This window comes from Atractosteus spatula, chromosome 3 (assembly GCF_055471065.1).
Source record: "Atractosteus spatula isolate fAtrSpa1 chromosome 3, fAtrSpa1.hap1, whole genome shotgun sequence".
Classification (NCBI taxonomy): domain Eukaryota; kingdom Metazoa; phylum Chordata; class Actinopteri; order Semionotiformes; family Lepisosteidae; genus Atractosteus; species Atractosteus spatula.
In genome coordinates this window covers 76,985,589-77,001,473 of record NC_142708.1, presented here as the reverse complement: position 1 = coordinate 77,001,473, position 15,885 = coordinate 76,985,589, and the positions used below count along the sequence as shown (strand labels likewise).

The 15,885-nt window shown below is 47.3% G+C and overlaps 1 protein-coding gene across 1 annotated transcript; it reads right to left on the bottom strand.

Annotated features, from left to right (window-relative positions):
- Positions 1-930: 930 nt before the first annotated feature.
- On the bottom strand, positions 931-14,189 carry slc1a5 (solute carrier family 1 member 5). The gene is made up of 8 exons (XM_088912293.1): positions 13,483-14,189; positions 6,530-6,572; positions 5,804-5,893; positions 5,269-5,435; positions 4,949-5,182; positions 4,674-4,868; positions 4,414-4,548; positions 931-4,233 (listed from the first exon to the last, which is right to left on the bottom strand). Exons 1-8 carry the CDS (start codon positions 14,028-14,030, stop codon positions 4,002-4,004), a joined length of 1,644 nt encoding a protein of 547 aa, XP_088768419.1. The 5' UTR covers positions 14,031-14,189; the 3' UTR covers positions 931-4,001.
- Between the last annotated feature and the right edge of the window lie 1,696 nt (positions 14,190-15,885).

Below are 15,885 nucleotides of genomic sequence, written 5' to 3'. Positions count from 1 at the left end.
CTTTTATTCAGACAAGTTTAACTTTCTCTTCCTCTATGCGGTGTGATGTGAGACATACAGTGCTCAGCTTTTTTTTTTTTAAGATAATACATTTAGCATTAGTAATGTGTATGAAACTCGACGTTTACTAGATCCCATTCCTTCTTTTTTATTTCAATAAAATTTCCAGCCCTCTGCCCTACCACCCCGATGTCATGAATGACTGCTTGAGCTCTGGAATGGTACGAACAGCCTTTAAAATAGCTGCAGTGACCCCGAGCCTGAAAAACCCAACATGGCTCTGGACACCCTGCACTATTTTTCAGGCTCGGGGTCACTGCAGCTATTTTAAAGGCTGTTCGTACCATTCCAGAGCTCAAGCAGTCATTCATGACATCGGGGTGGTAGGGCAGAGGGCTGGAAATTTTATTGAAATAAAAAAGAAGGAATGGAGGCTAACTTGCCCTTTTTTTACAAAACTTGTATAATGTGCTGTTGCATCTCATTGCAAATAAGCTCTTTGAACCCTTCCAGTCTGGTTTCAATCGATTACACAGCATAGAAACTACCCTGGTTAAAGTTACCAATGATCTTCTTATGGCAGCTGATTGCAGTTCTCTCTCTATCCCAATTCTCCTGGACCTCAGTGCTGCTACTGATACTGTTAATCATGATGTGACTCTCCTGTCTCGATAGTGTGTGTGTGGTTTCTGCCATCGCTCTTAAGTGGCTCCACTCTTATCTTACTCATTGCCATTGCTTTGTCTCTCTTGGGGGTTTTGTTCTGAAGTTGGGTCCATTAGGTTCCAGGAGAATTTCTGATATATTGTATTGTTCCACAGGTGAGTTTGAATAACGAAAAACAATTACTAATACCACCAGATGTAAAATGCTCCAACTGGAATCTCAAAACAGTTAAATAAAAGATGGCAGAGGAACAATATGAGTCTTGCACCAATAAAAACTTTATTATTTACATACATTGGGCACTGGCTCAATTTACTAAAAAAAAATCATTGACAGCAGAACATGACAGAATGGAAAAGACAGACGAGACATCGTGCATCCCCCTCAAACACTCACCAGAATTACAGCTGTTTGTATTACAGTACCTCTACTTTCCACTTCAGAAATACATCCACTTACTTCCATATTCACACAGACTACACGTATACTGTATATATGCGCATTGGTATGTATATAATCTTACAAAACATATATACCTCTTTGATGGCTTTCACAAAATACACATAACACTTATTAAAGCCACAGATAATCTTTCTTTTAAGGTATAATTTTTTTTTAATAAGTAACTTCTTAAGAACAGCTTTGCTGGACTGCCATCATGTTCAAATTAACATCTAGAAAGAAAGGTGTCAGATTAAAACAGACCGATGATGACTGAGGGAAGCTCTGTGCCGGAGCAGCGGAAGAGAGGCTCGGACCCTGGCAGGCAGCGGAGTCTGAGGCTCCCGGCCGCTCGGCTCTGCTGCAGCCCCTGGCATTCGAGATCCTGTCTGGCGGCGCACAGGCCGGGAGAGCTCTGATAGGCAACACTGAAGAAATACATTTACAGGACAGAGCGTGTTTGTGCAGACATTAAGAGAGCGTTACAGCCTCCCTGGAGTTCTTGAGCTGACACAGAGGGCTCGTTACACCCTTGTCCATGGGAGAGACTGGAGCATTGGGAAAAGCTGACAGCTCAACAGAAAAGCAGCAGGAATACAAAGAGGCTCCAGGGAAACGAGACCCCAGGAAACGGGAGCTGCTGGGATCCCCCGTCAAACTGGGCTGTGTCCGAGCCTCACACACGCCTCAGACATGGCCGCTCAAATCAACTGAACGACCTGAAATAAAAATATTTAATGTCCAGTCCTGTCAGTAACGAGACCCAGGGAATCCGTTTGCACCCAGGGGTGAGGACAGACTGGAAGCCTCTCGGCAAAGCAGTCCGGACCTGAACACCAAGCTCCAGGCCTTCCCCCAGAGGGACAGATATGACTCCCACTGCACAGTGATTTGGTCCGTTTCTGGGTGTCAACGCCTGTCGTCCTCTCGGCTTCAGCCCACGCTGGGGGCAGACAGACGACGCTCTGGCCTTGTTCGTCCCAAGTTTGTATTTGGGTTTCCTCTACCCCCGGCCCTGCGGCACACCAGCAAGACACCACAGCGCCACCGCGGACAAGACAAAGCTGCTTCACAGGGAAAAAGCTCATTCTAAGGATAAGCAACTGTATGTACAGAATACGATAAAAAACATGATTAAATGTAACCGATGTGGATGAACACACATGGCAGTATCATTGGCCATAGAACAAAAAGATCTATATAAATACCAGAAACAGTTTTAAAGTTTAACATAATCCAGCAGAAATAATTTGTGAGGACCTTTGGCCTTAAAAAAGGCTTCGAGTAATGTTGCATAAGAAACCGTTTTCTCCATTGTTGACATCTGAATTTTTTTTTTACTGTAGATTGTTTATGACTTATTAACTACTGTACACAACAAGAGGAAACGTTACAGAAATTTTCACTGAAAATCCGCATTTATCTCTGCTTCACCAGGGCAGCCAATGGAAAGGGAGACTTTAAGCAGCCGTCCCTGGTGAGCCAGACCAGCGCAGATCTCACAGTGCCGACACACAGCAGCGCACTGGGCAGAATACAGCTGCTGCGCCTCCGTCCCACACAGAATTAGAATCTATCCTGCCATCAGTAGCACACCAGCAGCGTTCTGACAATAAATGGTTAAAGTTGATGTTTTTGAAAGAAAATGTGACTCTAGAATTATTGCCATGACGTCTCCCACAGTGGAGCTGACCTGTGCCAGCAGGTGGGCATGGAAAGCCCAGACTCCTGGACCAGGGGAGAAGCTGTCCGGATGCCAACAGCGGAGAGAACAGTGTCGGTGCCTTAAGGGTAACGCTACAGGTTCTTGTAGGCCCACCAGCTGAGCTGTAACATTCAGGAATCCAGACCTGTCCCACTATCCACAAGCTCACGCATTATCTGTCCCTCAGATTAGACATACTACGAGAGCATGTTCACTCTGTACTTCCCCCTGGAAAAGAGGATTAGTCACAAAACCGATAACATCCGAGTCGAGAGAGTTCAGCGACTGTCCCGAGTCCGAGAGCTCCCCAGTCTTGTTTTTCTTCACTGTCTCTGTCGCCTTTAAACAGGACTGCTGGACTTTAGGGCTGGCCCATCTGCTCTGCTGAACTACTGATACAACCAGCTCCTTAACTGTTCCTTATAATTATCAACAGAAAGATCAGAAGGCCGGTGGTAGCAAAACGGAGTGGGTTGGAAGTTCCACAAGCTGAGTCATCCGGCATTTCAGTTTTCTCTTCATGTTAGCTGCTTCTGAGCACCGGAGTTGTCCTAAACTAGTAAAGCCTCTTAGAGGCAGATTCTCCTGCAGTGTAGTCTTGGCTCTTCTGGTGCATTTAAAAACGCAAGGACTAGGAGCAGCATGTCTCCCACATTGGGTTGTGGTAAAAGTACAAAAAGAGACAGAAATCCTTTTCACCCAAGTTCACCAACTTACAATACAATAAATCAAGTCATTCACCAGGAGAAAGATTTCAACAACAGAACAGCTCACTGGCTAATTGTCAGAAAACATCAATCCTTGATTACTGGCAGCATTCTTCCAGACCAATTTGCTCTTCAGAGAAATGGGAACTGTTTGCAAAAAGAAAATTTAGAATATGCCTTCTGTAAGAGAAATTGAAAGATTTTGTCTATCAATTTAACTGAATTTTCCTAAAAAAATAAATAAAAATAAATAAAAAAAGACGATGACATAAGATGGAGGATGACCCTTATATCTAATACCCTTAAAAACCCATGGACATAGGGGAGGGGCGAGACTGAATCAACATCACTGATGGCTCTTGACATTTCTGGGTTCTTAAAAAATATTGACACTTCGCAAAATCTCATCAGCTGGCAGTTTGTTCTTCTTCTGTGAGCCACTGCCGCTGAGGTGAAGGTAGTGTTTTTTAAATGAGGCCGGCTCACATGACAGACTCCTTCTCGCAAGTTCTGGAGACATCGCTGTCTGCCAGCACCTCCTCGGCCTTCTTGATGAGGGGTGTGCCCTCCTCCTTGAGGGGCAGGTCATCCCCCAGCTTGACCTCTGTCAGCTCTGCCCCCTCACTCTTCTGGGCATTTCGGTCCACAGAGAACTGCAGAAGCCCCGCCCCAAAGGCGTCGCCCTCCACATTGATGACAGTGCAGGTCCGGTCACTGCAGGGGTGGTAAAAGAGACAAAATCCACTCTTACTCATTGGACAAGGGCTAAGAGATCTCACAACTAGGTCATCTCAAACAAGCTACTGCATCTGGAGGAATCTGTGTCCCCTATGAAACCTGCAGCACTATGGCTCTCCAGAAGCCCACCCTCCCCAAGATGCACTCCACACTTACACTAGCCAATCCACTGCCAGGACGAGGGAGATGTCGTTTGTGGGCAGACCCACGGCCTCCAGGATGATGGCAAGAGTCAGGACGCCCCCTGCTGGAATCCCTGCTGCGCCGACACTGGATGCTGTGGCTGTGACCCTTCCGAGACAAACAGAGCAGTCGGCATCTTGTTTATCCCTCGAGAAGGCCACCTGTCTCTTAGAGGCACCGAGGAGCAGCAGCGCTGCCTCTGGAGAAGATGGCGTGCTCGCTTTCTGACTTACAGGATCGTGATGACCTGGATGAAGTTGAGCGGGTAGTCATTGAGCTGGGCGATGAAGACGGCAGCCACGCACTGGAACAGGGCGGCCCCATCCATGTTGACCGTGGCCCCGATGGGCAGGATGAAGCGGCTGATGTGCTTCGACACGCCGTTCTTCTCCTCCACGCACTTCATCATCAGCGGCAATGTGGCAGAGCTGTGGACAGCGGACAGGCTGGGTGAGACAGGTCGCAGGAGGAGAGAGGAAGAGGCCGGAGCCGGGCGGAGAGGGGCTACCTGGAGGACGTGCCGAAAGCTGTGGCAAGCGCAGTGACAATGCCCCATAGGAAGGTGAAGGGGTTCTTCCGGGTGAAGACGAAGTAGATGAGGGGCAGCACCACCAGGCCATGGATGATATGGCCCACAATGCAGCAGCAGATGTACTTCCCTAGGCTGGTGAACAGAGTGGCCACATCCTCCATCTCCACGATCTTCCCTGCCACTAAGAACATGATACCAAACGGGGCGTACCTGCACACCACAAGGCACAGCACCGGGTTAGAGACACACCTGACAGAGAGAGACTTGGCCGGAGGCAGAGAGAGACTCACACTCACCACATGATCCAGGAAACCAGGATCATGGTGGCCTCATTGAAGGAGTTGAAGAACTTGATGAGGATCTCGCCCTCTTCACCAAGCTTGCGTAGCGCCACGCCAAACACAATGGCGAACACCACCAGGCCCAGGATGTTCATTCCATTTGCGTCAATGCCAAAGGGCACCTATACAAGACAAGATCAAGCCTTCAGTTGTACACTCCTGCTCAGAAAATCCCCATCACAGCTGGCTAATGGCAGCTTGGAATTGTGTTTGGGCCAATTGTCCCAGTAAAAGTCAAATGTTTAGATGAAGATGACTGTGAACCAGTCCACCAGGATATCAACACATGGCCAATACTTTTCTGTTTCTAGTTATCTTCATTATCTGGGATAAAGTTTTCAGAACTTCCAAGCCCCGTTCAGGAAGCCATCACTCAAGACAGGATAATAAAAAACCCAAAGATCTGTTTTTTTTTCAGAAATATCCTTTTTTAGAATAAATCCCTAAGAAGAAAAGAAGTGACAGGCAGAGACACAATGACTGTCCTTACCTTCTCCACAACAATGGCAGAGTTCAGATACACCCCTGTTTCGTCTGTTATGTTCTTCGTGATGTTGACCAGCTTGTAGCTCGTAGTATACTGGAAGAGAATACAGACACACGGATTACCAGCAAGAATTAGAGTCGGCCAGAACCCTGCCAGAGAGCCGCAGTGTTCCGTGACCACTCCACCCCCAAGCACAGCCCACAGCTTTGTCTTCCCTTCCACACTACAGTGCTCGAGATTCTGGACCTGTGCAGTATGGCAGTAGAGACATTAGCTAGTGTAATATAACACACTTGCTGGATAAATTATTAGGAACCAGCACAAAACAACATGCTGGGCCTCTGCAAGCAGTAGGAACTATTACACTAGGACAAGGCAGGTGTCTCACAAAGCTCTTATAGAACATCTCAAGCCCACTGTCATCCCTTGTGCTTCCAGAATTGCCCTCAGTTCTTAATGAGGGGCAGTAGTGTGTGGGACTACCTGCCCATCCCACCAGCTCCACCTACATTCAGTGGCATTCAGTGTTTCTGGGAATGCAGAAACGCTCTGTTTTTCACTCTGCAAGCCAGTCACTTGCGACTGAGAGACTGTTCCTAATATTTTGGCTAAAGAGTGTAGAGTGACATTGCTGTGGAAACGCAAGGTTGTCTCACTGGCACAAGACTGCCTACAGTAACAGTCCCCTTCACAGATCTTTCTGACTCAGGCAGGAGAATTCACACTTACTGACTGGAATGCTGCAGCCACCAAGTTGGAGGGAAAGATGTTCCTGTGAAGAAACAAGAACAAGTCATTACCCAGTGCTCTCCGCTCCCAGTGCTTCAGTCTTCTTTTGGTACCTAAAATAAGGAGCAGATCTGCAGCTCTGACTCATGCTGAAACTCTCCAGGTGCTCCTGGGATCTTTCCCCACAATCCCAAATGTTGATCTACCAGGCACCAGATTGCATATTTAAATGCCTACCCAGCTCTGCACTGCCTTTAATACACCAATGTGTCCTTGTGTTTTTAAATGTATCATCCCACTGCACAAGCACCTGCATAAGGCCCTACAGCGCTCAGGAGGCTGAGCAAGTGGATGATGGTGTTTGAGCCTGCTCCTTTCCACGCTGGGTCTGCTCTGTGTGATGTAACAGGGCTCTACACTGTTGTTTTAGCTCAGGATGCTGTCTGTGTCCCGGCTTGTGCTGAAATTCATAACGAGACCAGCTCAAACCTGGCAAGCCCCTGCCTCCAGAGGGATTTACAGTAATATGGGATTAACACAAAAACACATCAGAATCCATCCTGCCCCACCCCACCTCAGCCTGACCTCAATATTTATTGAGTTCTTTGCTCTTCACTGTCAGAGCTTGTTGTACTTTGCTCTACATGCACTGTTCTTCTGCCTTGTTGTGTAACATACCTCAACAGTCTTAACCTGAAAATTGTAAATCCACTCTTATTTTTAATATACCATTAGAAATTACACAATTATTAAATCTAGTCTCCTTTTGTAAAGTTGCTAACCAGAAGATGTTTTAAGTAATTAATAATTAAAGGGTTTATTACTCTGCCACTTGTGCACAAGCACACAAGGGTGACAGCGCTGTGCTCAGCCCGTGAGGTTTCCTTGGTAACAGAACCCTGCTGCAGGGGCCATGTGTTGCCTTTTGCCTTGGCAACCCGCTGCCCTAGGTGTGCACTCCAGGCACATGAGGAGACAGTAGACACGAGAAGCTGGTGTAATGTACTGCACTTAAATGGTTACTAAGTACTATAATCCTTGGAATGCAAGACCAAATTTAAAATTAAATTCTCCTGGCTTTTGGTGGAAGAACACTCCTCAGTGGGTGAGGAATGCGTGTCCCTGTCTAACAGCACGTCTCTGGGTCGCTGCCCCAGCCTGGCTGTGACCAGGCGCATTCGGAGGCGCTGTGAGCGCCCCTTCCTGGAGACTCGCTAAATATATCCCTGGAAAGAGCGGCTGATGCCTCTCAGAGGATGTGCTGTGTCATGTCTGCAAAATGTTAAACGCGTCTACATTTAGAAGCCTGAGGACATGCCAATGTCCGGGGCAAAGCTCTGAAAAAGGTTACGAAACCCCTCAGTAGGAAAGGAGATCTGGATGTTTATGTATATTCTGCTTGTCCAGATAAAGTGAAGAAGCAATAAAGCAAACAAAAATCTTGGGTACATAGCAAACCATGTGGAATTCAAACCAAGGGAACTTCCATCTCATCTTTACAAAACACCAATACGACCTCTCTCAGCATCTTGTGTTGCCAAGTAGAATATTGTGAAGCACAAAGGATATTCTAGTCTTAGTAAAGATTCAAATAAGAGCAACTAGAATAATGCCAATTCCCAGGGAATTTTCACGTACAGGGTAAAGGAACCAAATCTCTTGTGTCCAGACCAAAGGAAATTTGATCCAAGTCAAGAATAACAAGCGGTAACTAAGACTGTCTCATTCAAACACATTATAGCTGTGCTCCAGGGAAAAGACATGCCGGTATCATTACTACGTCTGTGCAGACACTTCCTTGTTGTTCATACCCGAGAAACATATTGCGCTCTAGAGCACAGCTTTGTGTAATTTGTCATTTGTGCACGCAGCTGTGTGTGACTTGAGCAGTGCACACTGAGCAGCCTTCCTACTGAGAGACCGAGAGCACTTGGCGTCACTTCAGCCGTGAGCTGTCCGGAATGAGGGAGCGAGAGTCGCGTGGAGCTGTCACAGTGGTCAAGACACACTCAGCTTCCTCTTCACACTGGGTAGCGACACTTTGACATTATTCTTAAACACACGCAGCAGTACGATTTGAAATCACTCAGATCTGCACCTGAAAACTCGACGTGGCATGAAAGCACAAGCAGGGGCAGTATGTAAGAGATGGATTCTGTTTCTAAAGAGCAGCGATGAGACCTTTACCAGGCTTACTGTTCACACCAACACTCGCACTCTGTGAGGATGAGAAGGGTCTGCAGACCAACTGACAAACTCCCTTTAATTGCCCGTTGTCTTTCTCCTGCAACCACAAATTATTTCATTTTCAGTTACTGTCATTGTTTTCTTTCCTGGGAAAATAGCAAGTTCCCACAACTTCCCCAGGATAATTTCTCCAGGACTCTTTGACTATATTTTAATCTGTTTTCCACGACAGAACAGCAGCCCTGGCAGATATCCCAAGCCTCAGCTCTACTTCACCTCCTGGTTTCAGTCCTCAGTTTCCAGCTGAACATTAACAGCAGAGTTAGTGTGTGGTCACCTGCAGCAGGCCTCAGACAAACAGCCTCACTGGCCAAGAAGTGCTGGTCTGCTGCTCTGAGCAACACCTTTCAACTCAAGAAAATGCTGAAGTAGACATTAGTTGCAGTGTGTTTTCTTCAGGGCAGAATGCCTAAATCTGCTTTTCTACGGGTCAAATGAAGTTACAGTCCTGCTACCCTTTATCAGGCTAAACAAACGCACCCAGCCCCCACCTGAGCGCATGTCTTTCCAGAGGATCTTGCAGACAACCCCCAATCAGAAAGACCAGCTGCAGCAAACAGACTGTTAGGAGCATTGTAAAAAACATTACAGGTGCCACGTGACCTATGGTCTCCATGAAATAAAGCATGAGAACAGAAAGTACTATCAAAAATAGTTGGTATCCCTTATGTTGCAACAGCCATGCAGTGTGGAAGAATAATCTTCATTGTGGTCAACAGAATATGTGATGGTGGATAAGCTGTTCGTGGGGCTGGGGTCCAAGATGGCTGTTGTGTACAGTATTTACCCCAGCGCACCGTTCTGACTGAGCCTTGATTCACCTCTGTGAGGGCCTCCTGGCTAGGAACTAAACCTCCAGAGGCTTTTCTCCTGATGACTGCTTTTTACTGAGCTGTGAGTGAATGTATACTTTAGGTAAATTTCTGAACTGAGGAAGAAAGGGAAAGTGGACATTTTCTGCAAATGTGATTTGGATACCAAATTAACATGCTTCCGATTCTAGAAGGACTTGATGTTGACGCACACTGCCACTGCCCAGGTACAAATAGGCACTGGGTTGATAAAATTTAGTAAGAGAGGTTTCTGTAGTCTCCTTGTCAGGGAATATGAAGCCGATATCCAACACTCTGAAACCATCTAGGGAACAAGCTCTGCCAGTTTCAGTGTTTGTTAGACAATATCAAGTCCAAACTGATTCCTGGAAAATTTACAGGGTATTCTAGTTCAGGGCTCAGGAAGTTTTTTTATGGACCCAAATTTAAGAAAATCCCACAGGATACAGACAAGGCAACGAGACCTGTTCCAACACGCTGCGATTCTGTAAGAGACGACTCCAGAGCAGCTAAAACAACCTTGTATACCTCCCCCACACAGAGCGAGCAGAACCCGGGCGGCACCACTCACACCTGCGGCACTGCTCTCACTCTCGGGACCAGCCATGTTATTCTGGTGCCCATGTCCACATAAGATAAGATCACTTGATTGCCCATATAGAATTTCTTGCATTGGGAATTTGTCTTTTCACTTACCCCAGCTTGCTCACCATGAGACACACAGGAACACAGACGGAGAGAGAGAAGCCTGGGGTCAGAGAGCAGGGTCAGCCATTTATCCAGCACCCCTGGAGCAGTTGGGGTTAAGGGCCTTGCTCAGGGGCCCAACGGAGTAGTAACTTCCACATTACACATAACCACACCCCCCCATTTTCAATCCTTCCTTTCATATTATGAAGCAAAAGTAATACTTGCACTATTTGACAAAATGGTGTTGAGGACCCTGATGTCACCACAGATACAAATGAACCGCCGGGAGAGGATGTGTTAGGTGAGCACAGTGTTTTCTTTAGTGTCAGGGGTGTTTTTTTGGTTTTCAGTCTCTTGTTTGCTTGAAGGGAGAACATACAGGATCGGAGGGCTGAGGAGTTTCCCAATGTTTACAGTGCTTGATTGCCTTAGGTTATCAAATCCCAAGTTAAAAGCTTGAGGATTGTTTAGCGATAAGAAAATGCAACTGCTTGCAGCTTAGTATTTGTTCCTTTCAACTGCTCAATAGGACTTCTTACCTTTAAAGAAACTTTAAATTCCAGAGTTGGCAGGAAGAGCAGATTCCTCAGATGGAATATTCTGAAGAGCTCAACAGAGGCAATGTCACCAGGTTGACAGGTTGAGGCTGTGTGTATATCTTATTCACATTTTTACAGTAAAGATGCAGGTAAAGGTGCTAAAGGCACCTGTCTCATAAACATTTCATAACACAACACAAAAGGCAACAGGAACATCCTTTATAATACTCTTGGGTGCAATCAGCACATTGGCCATCTGGATTAAGGTGGCCAGAGTACATGTGATGCACTGATTCAGAACAACGAAAGCACATAAGAGCGGTTAGAACAAAAAGGAGCCGTTTGGCCCATCTAGCCCAACTGGTAGCCTGTAGCTTATTTATCCCAGGGTCTCATCCAGCTGTTTCTTGAAGGAAGCTAAAGTACCCGCTTCAACAACATGGCTGGGCAGTCTGTTCCACACTCCCACCACCCTTTGTGTAAGGAAGTGCCTCCTGTTCTCTGTTTTAAATGTACTTCCTCCGTTTGCGTTTCACTGTTCAGTTTGACTCTTTTTTGATACATTTGTATCAGGTCTCCTCAGAACCTTCCCTGTTCAAGAGTATAAAAAGGACCAGGTCTCTCAGCCAGTCAGTGTGGGACATTCCGTTCAGCCCCAGACTGCAGCTGGCAGACACTCAGGAAAGACTGAAGCACTAATTCGGTGTAGGATAGTAACAATGTGGTCTTCCATTGCAAGGCAAAGGGTGCCTGTTTACAGCAGCCGTATAACACCTGGAACTGTCTGTAGTTGCAGATGCTGGAGGTGTGAACGGTGCTGGGAGCCAGACAAACTACAGAGCTCCAGCTGTGTGCAGCTGTCAGTGACGACTATTGGTGGGAGGAGAAAGGCAGAGTACTTTCACAGCTGGATTGTCCAGCCCCTGAGTTATGTCTGTCTCACACCGACTGTGTTCCACTCGGACCTGCAGAGCACTTGTCCAGTGGCTAAAGGACGCGTAGTCCTGCTGGGCACCGCCGGCCGCTGGAACAGGGCTTCAGGTAAAGCAACCGCTGGCTCCTCTGGCCCTGCCCTCCACACGAAACATCAGCAGCCTTTTGCGTTTTTTGATAAAAGGCAGTAACCCCACCCCCCAAAAAGGAAAAAATAGCTTCATTACCAGAACATCAGATTCCTATATCACCGTCCGTCTACATCAGGCCCCTTGCTTGGGTTAGCATCTGCTCCACTGGGTGTTCACTAGTTCAATGACAACCGAATTTATATTTCATGTCTTGTCTTTCACCAAGAAATGTTCAGGCACATCTTGTAGTAACCCCCACACACCCACACACACATCAGTACACAAACAGATGATCTGTGCCCTCAAGAACTCTTCCCTGGATGAAGGTCTGCTGTACTACCACTAGAAAACAAGCAGGAATTACCATTCTCACCAGCAAATACTTTCACAGCATCTGTTTTACATGTAATCAAAATGAATAAATCTATTAGTGATATTATATACTGCAGTTGTCGTTTTCTGTATAAACCGCTGTAAATTATTCTACTTTTTCAGATTATCAGATAAAATTTACCCTGGATAACTTTGCTGTTCATTTTTGGCGTCGTTAATTGTTACGCTCCAACTCCAAACTGACTTACATAGCTCCCACAGATCTCACTCCCAGTACACAGGCAGACTTCGGGCCAAAAAGAACAGAATGTGCCGCTTTTTGTCTCCCGTTTTAATAAACATGTTTCGTCTGCGTCGGCCGAAGCGCTCCGGGCTCTTGGCAATTTCACTTCCTGGTTTGTGGTTGGCATGACACTGGCTCGCGAGCCGCTGTTAACGCTCCACGTGTTCAATGCCGAGAGCGGCACAGGCGTCTAGCTGTAATCGCGATGCGTGATTTTATCTGCTTTTTCGTTCACAGAGAAACGGAAAGGTCTCGCAGAAGTCTTCAGGAATGCGTACTGTTCAAAGTCTTCCCCCCTAAATACTCTTATTTACTATTTTTGAGAAATTAGGTAGAAATATGATACTAGATAAAACCATACAAAGGGTACCCTGATCTTTTTTCTTACTGCTTTCTTATTATAGGACACCGTTTATACTTTATACGTCAATGAGGAAATATGACATCATTATAATTTAAAATACTGTACAGAACGTGCTATTATACGTCTTTCGGCTAGTTTATAAGATTAATGCAGCGGACAATGCAGTACAAAACAAGGTGATAAGAGATTAATTACGTTTTCATTTCAGTCTTCTTGAAGGAACAGGCACGAACACTGTCTTCCTTTACATTAACGTCCCTGTGTGTACAAGAGGCGCCCGGTACGTGCAGCGCACCCGGACACGGGAGGGCAGAATGACCCCGAGACTCGCAGAGCTGCCAGCTGCTCGGCTGTGGGTGAAGCAGCGCGAGCGAAGGCTATCCCAGCACGCGCGCTCAGACTCGGCTGACGCAACGCAACACAAACTTCGCCTGACGCGCGCAGGGGTACAAAGGCAAGCGCGGACACGCTGTTGCCTGCAGCCGCTTCAGAAAAAGACACGGAGTGCGCACAGCCGCCGGACACACCGTGCGCTCGTCGCCCTGCCAGGAGACGCTCGGAGCGGACAGAGCCGGCTGGCGCTGCCGGGCGGTCCCGTACCTGATCAGGTCCAGGAAGGAGTCCACCACCTCCTTGGACTCGGGCACCCCATCGTCCAGTCCGGCCACCCTGGGCTTGGCTCCAGTGACGCTGCCCGGCTGGATGATGAAGGCCATGGCCACCCCGATGGCTGACGCTATCAAGGTGGTGGCCAGGAAGAAGAGCATCGCCCAGCCGCCCAGCTTGCCCAGGGCCTTGGGGTCCAGGCTGGCGGCCCCGGACACCAGGCTGCACACGACCAGGGGGATGATGATCATTTTGAGCAGGCGGATCAGCAGCTCGCCGGGGAACCCGAAATAGATGATCTGGGTCCGGCTCAGTTCCGCGTTCCTCACCCCGAGGCCAACCAACACGCCGACGATGACCCCGGCTACGGTCAGGATCACCATCAGGTTGGCCAGGACGGCGCGCCGGACCCTGTCCATCGCGGTGTCCGTGCGGGCCGGCTCCCTGTGCCCCTCCGTGCCGTTGGCCACCCCCTCCTCCTGGTACACCTCCCCGTTGGAGGTGCGTTTCGCTTCCACGTCCAGCGCCGTTTTGTCGGCCATCTGCTAACTTTCAACCAGCGAGCCAAGGGATACAGGTTCTAGAAAAGTTCAGAAAATAAAAACAGATCTACACAGAGGGCAGGTCCGGGAGCTGGAGCTCGTGAGACACACCGGGCACGGTCCGGCCGCACTTACTGCACGCGCTGACAGAGTGAGAGCTCTGCCGCGCGGCGGAGACACAGACATACCTTCCACTCTTGCATCATGCATGACGTCACGACGCTGTGGAACAACCCAATTGCAATGGAAAGGGGCGGATCTCGTGCACAGGGACGCGCGTGCTGAATGGCTGTTTGGGAGCGACACGAAGACACGAGAAGTAATGACGCTGACGTAGAGCAAATCTTTGAAAATATGCAGATTTGTCCAGTGCAAATGTTAAGTATGTAACCGATTGTGGATATCATTTACAGTCTGTATGTATAAGATTTATTTATAGGCAGGCTACTTCATTTTCAGAATTCGATTTCAGAATATTCATAATGTATAAATATATAATTGCAATGTATTAATATATTTGAAAAAATATTTGACCCATTACATCACATTGAAATTATAATGAGGATTATATTTGTTTGGTGCGAATACTTCCCTAACATACAGGTTCGCCTCTGCTAGTTTCGTTGACACCCAGGGCGCAGAGAGAGCATGAATTCGGCGTCTCGGTGCGGTTCTGCTCCGGGTTCGCTTTAACTTCAGCGAGTCGGAAGTGTGAATTCAGCAGCAGCTCTTGCTCTCTGTCCAGCCAGCCGGTAACGGCTGAGTGTCCCCTGTGAAGAAGGGTTACACTGCCCTTGCCCCCGGCATCGCCTGTCAACGGTGACACGATTAGTAGTCTCCTAGCCTCCTAGAATGCTTCGCCGAAACGTCAGGGAAACTGGGGGAGCTGGGAAAATGTGCTTTTTAAATGCGTTTTATTATCCGACGATTATTCATGCTGCTAAGACGCGGAACTGTAAGACCGAGCCGCCCGGCTCGAGGGCAGAATTCCACAGCAGCGATTTTGGGAAATGACGTAGCCACGTCCTCACCCACCGACAAGTTCTGCCCAGAAGAGGGTGTAAAAATAGGAATTTAAGATGAACTCCTGGGGAAGGAGATTATTATTCCCAATTTGTTACAGATAGGACTCCATGACATTATTGTGCTTGTTATTCATGTGGACCGAATTACTCACCTCAGAGGTGTCCTGAACAGAGGTGTGCATTATGAATAATAACAATCTACATTATATTGTGCTTCTGCGATTAAAAGGTACGCAGTACTGTTAAGTCAACAAAGCAATAAACAATCCCAAAATAGGCTGACCTCCTACGCCAGTTTCTCAGGGTGTCCCGAAGTGTCTTCGGGTGACGGAGACCGTGGGTCCGAGCGATGTTGACATCCTCACTCCCGGTCTCTCCGCCCCGGGCCGCTGGGCGCGGATTCATTCTTGGCCGAATATGAATAATTCAAAGGAACAGGAAGACAGAAATAAATGTTACAGAATGACCTTCTTTTAAGATCAGATACGGAGAAGAAAAATTGTTGACAAACGGGATCTTATTAAGTAGGCTTTAGAATATTTCAGGACAGTCATATGATTCGCTGTACATACAGTAATTAAGCACTTGATGCTGTAAAGCAGCTTGATGCTGTAAGCCAAGCCTCTTGGTGCCTCAGAATGTTTTCAGGGCCTCTCTGTAAAAATGGGTTTATGGTTTAATGTGCTTATTGTTATTGGAATGTAAGCTTAGTTTGCTCAAACTGGTGAGACTGCATCCTGGTTTTTAATCTTAATCACAAGGAATGAGCAGAAAAAAAATATTACTGTTAACAGCCTCCAGTCATCGTGTATATTAAGAATTGCATTAGA

Bases quoted from the DNA above. Each gene is read 5' to 3' on its own strand.
- slc1a5 (XM_088912293.1), bottom strand. From the start codon at position 14,030: ATGGCCGACAAAACGGCGCTGGACGTGGAAGCGAAACGCACCTCCAAC. The intron at 5,436-5,803 runs GTAAGGACAGTC...TGTCTTGTATAG, and splicing joins CTGCCATTGTTGTGGAGAAG to GTGCCCTTTGGCATTGACGC. The intron at 5,183-5,268 runs GTGAGTGTGAGT...TGTGGTGTGCAG, and splicing joins CTGGTTTCCTGGATCATGTG to GTACGCCCCGTTTGGTATCA.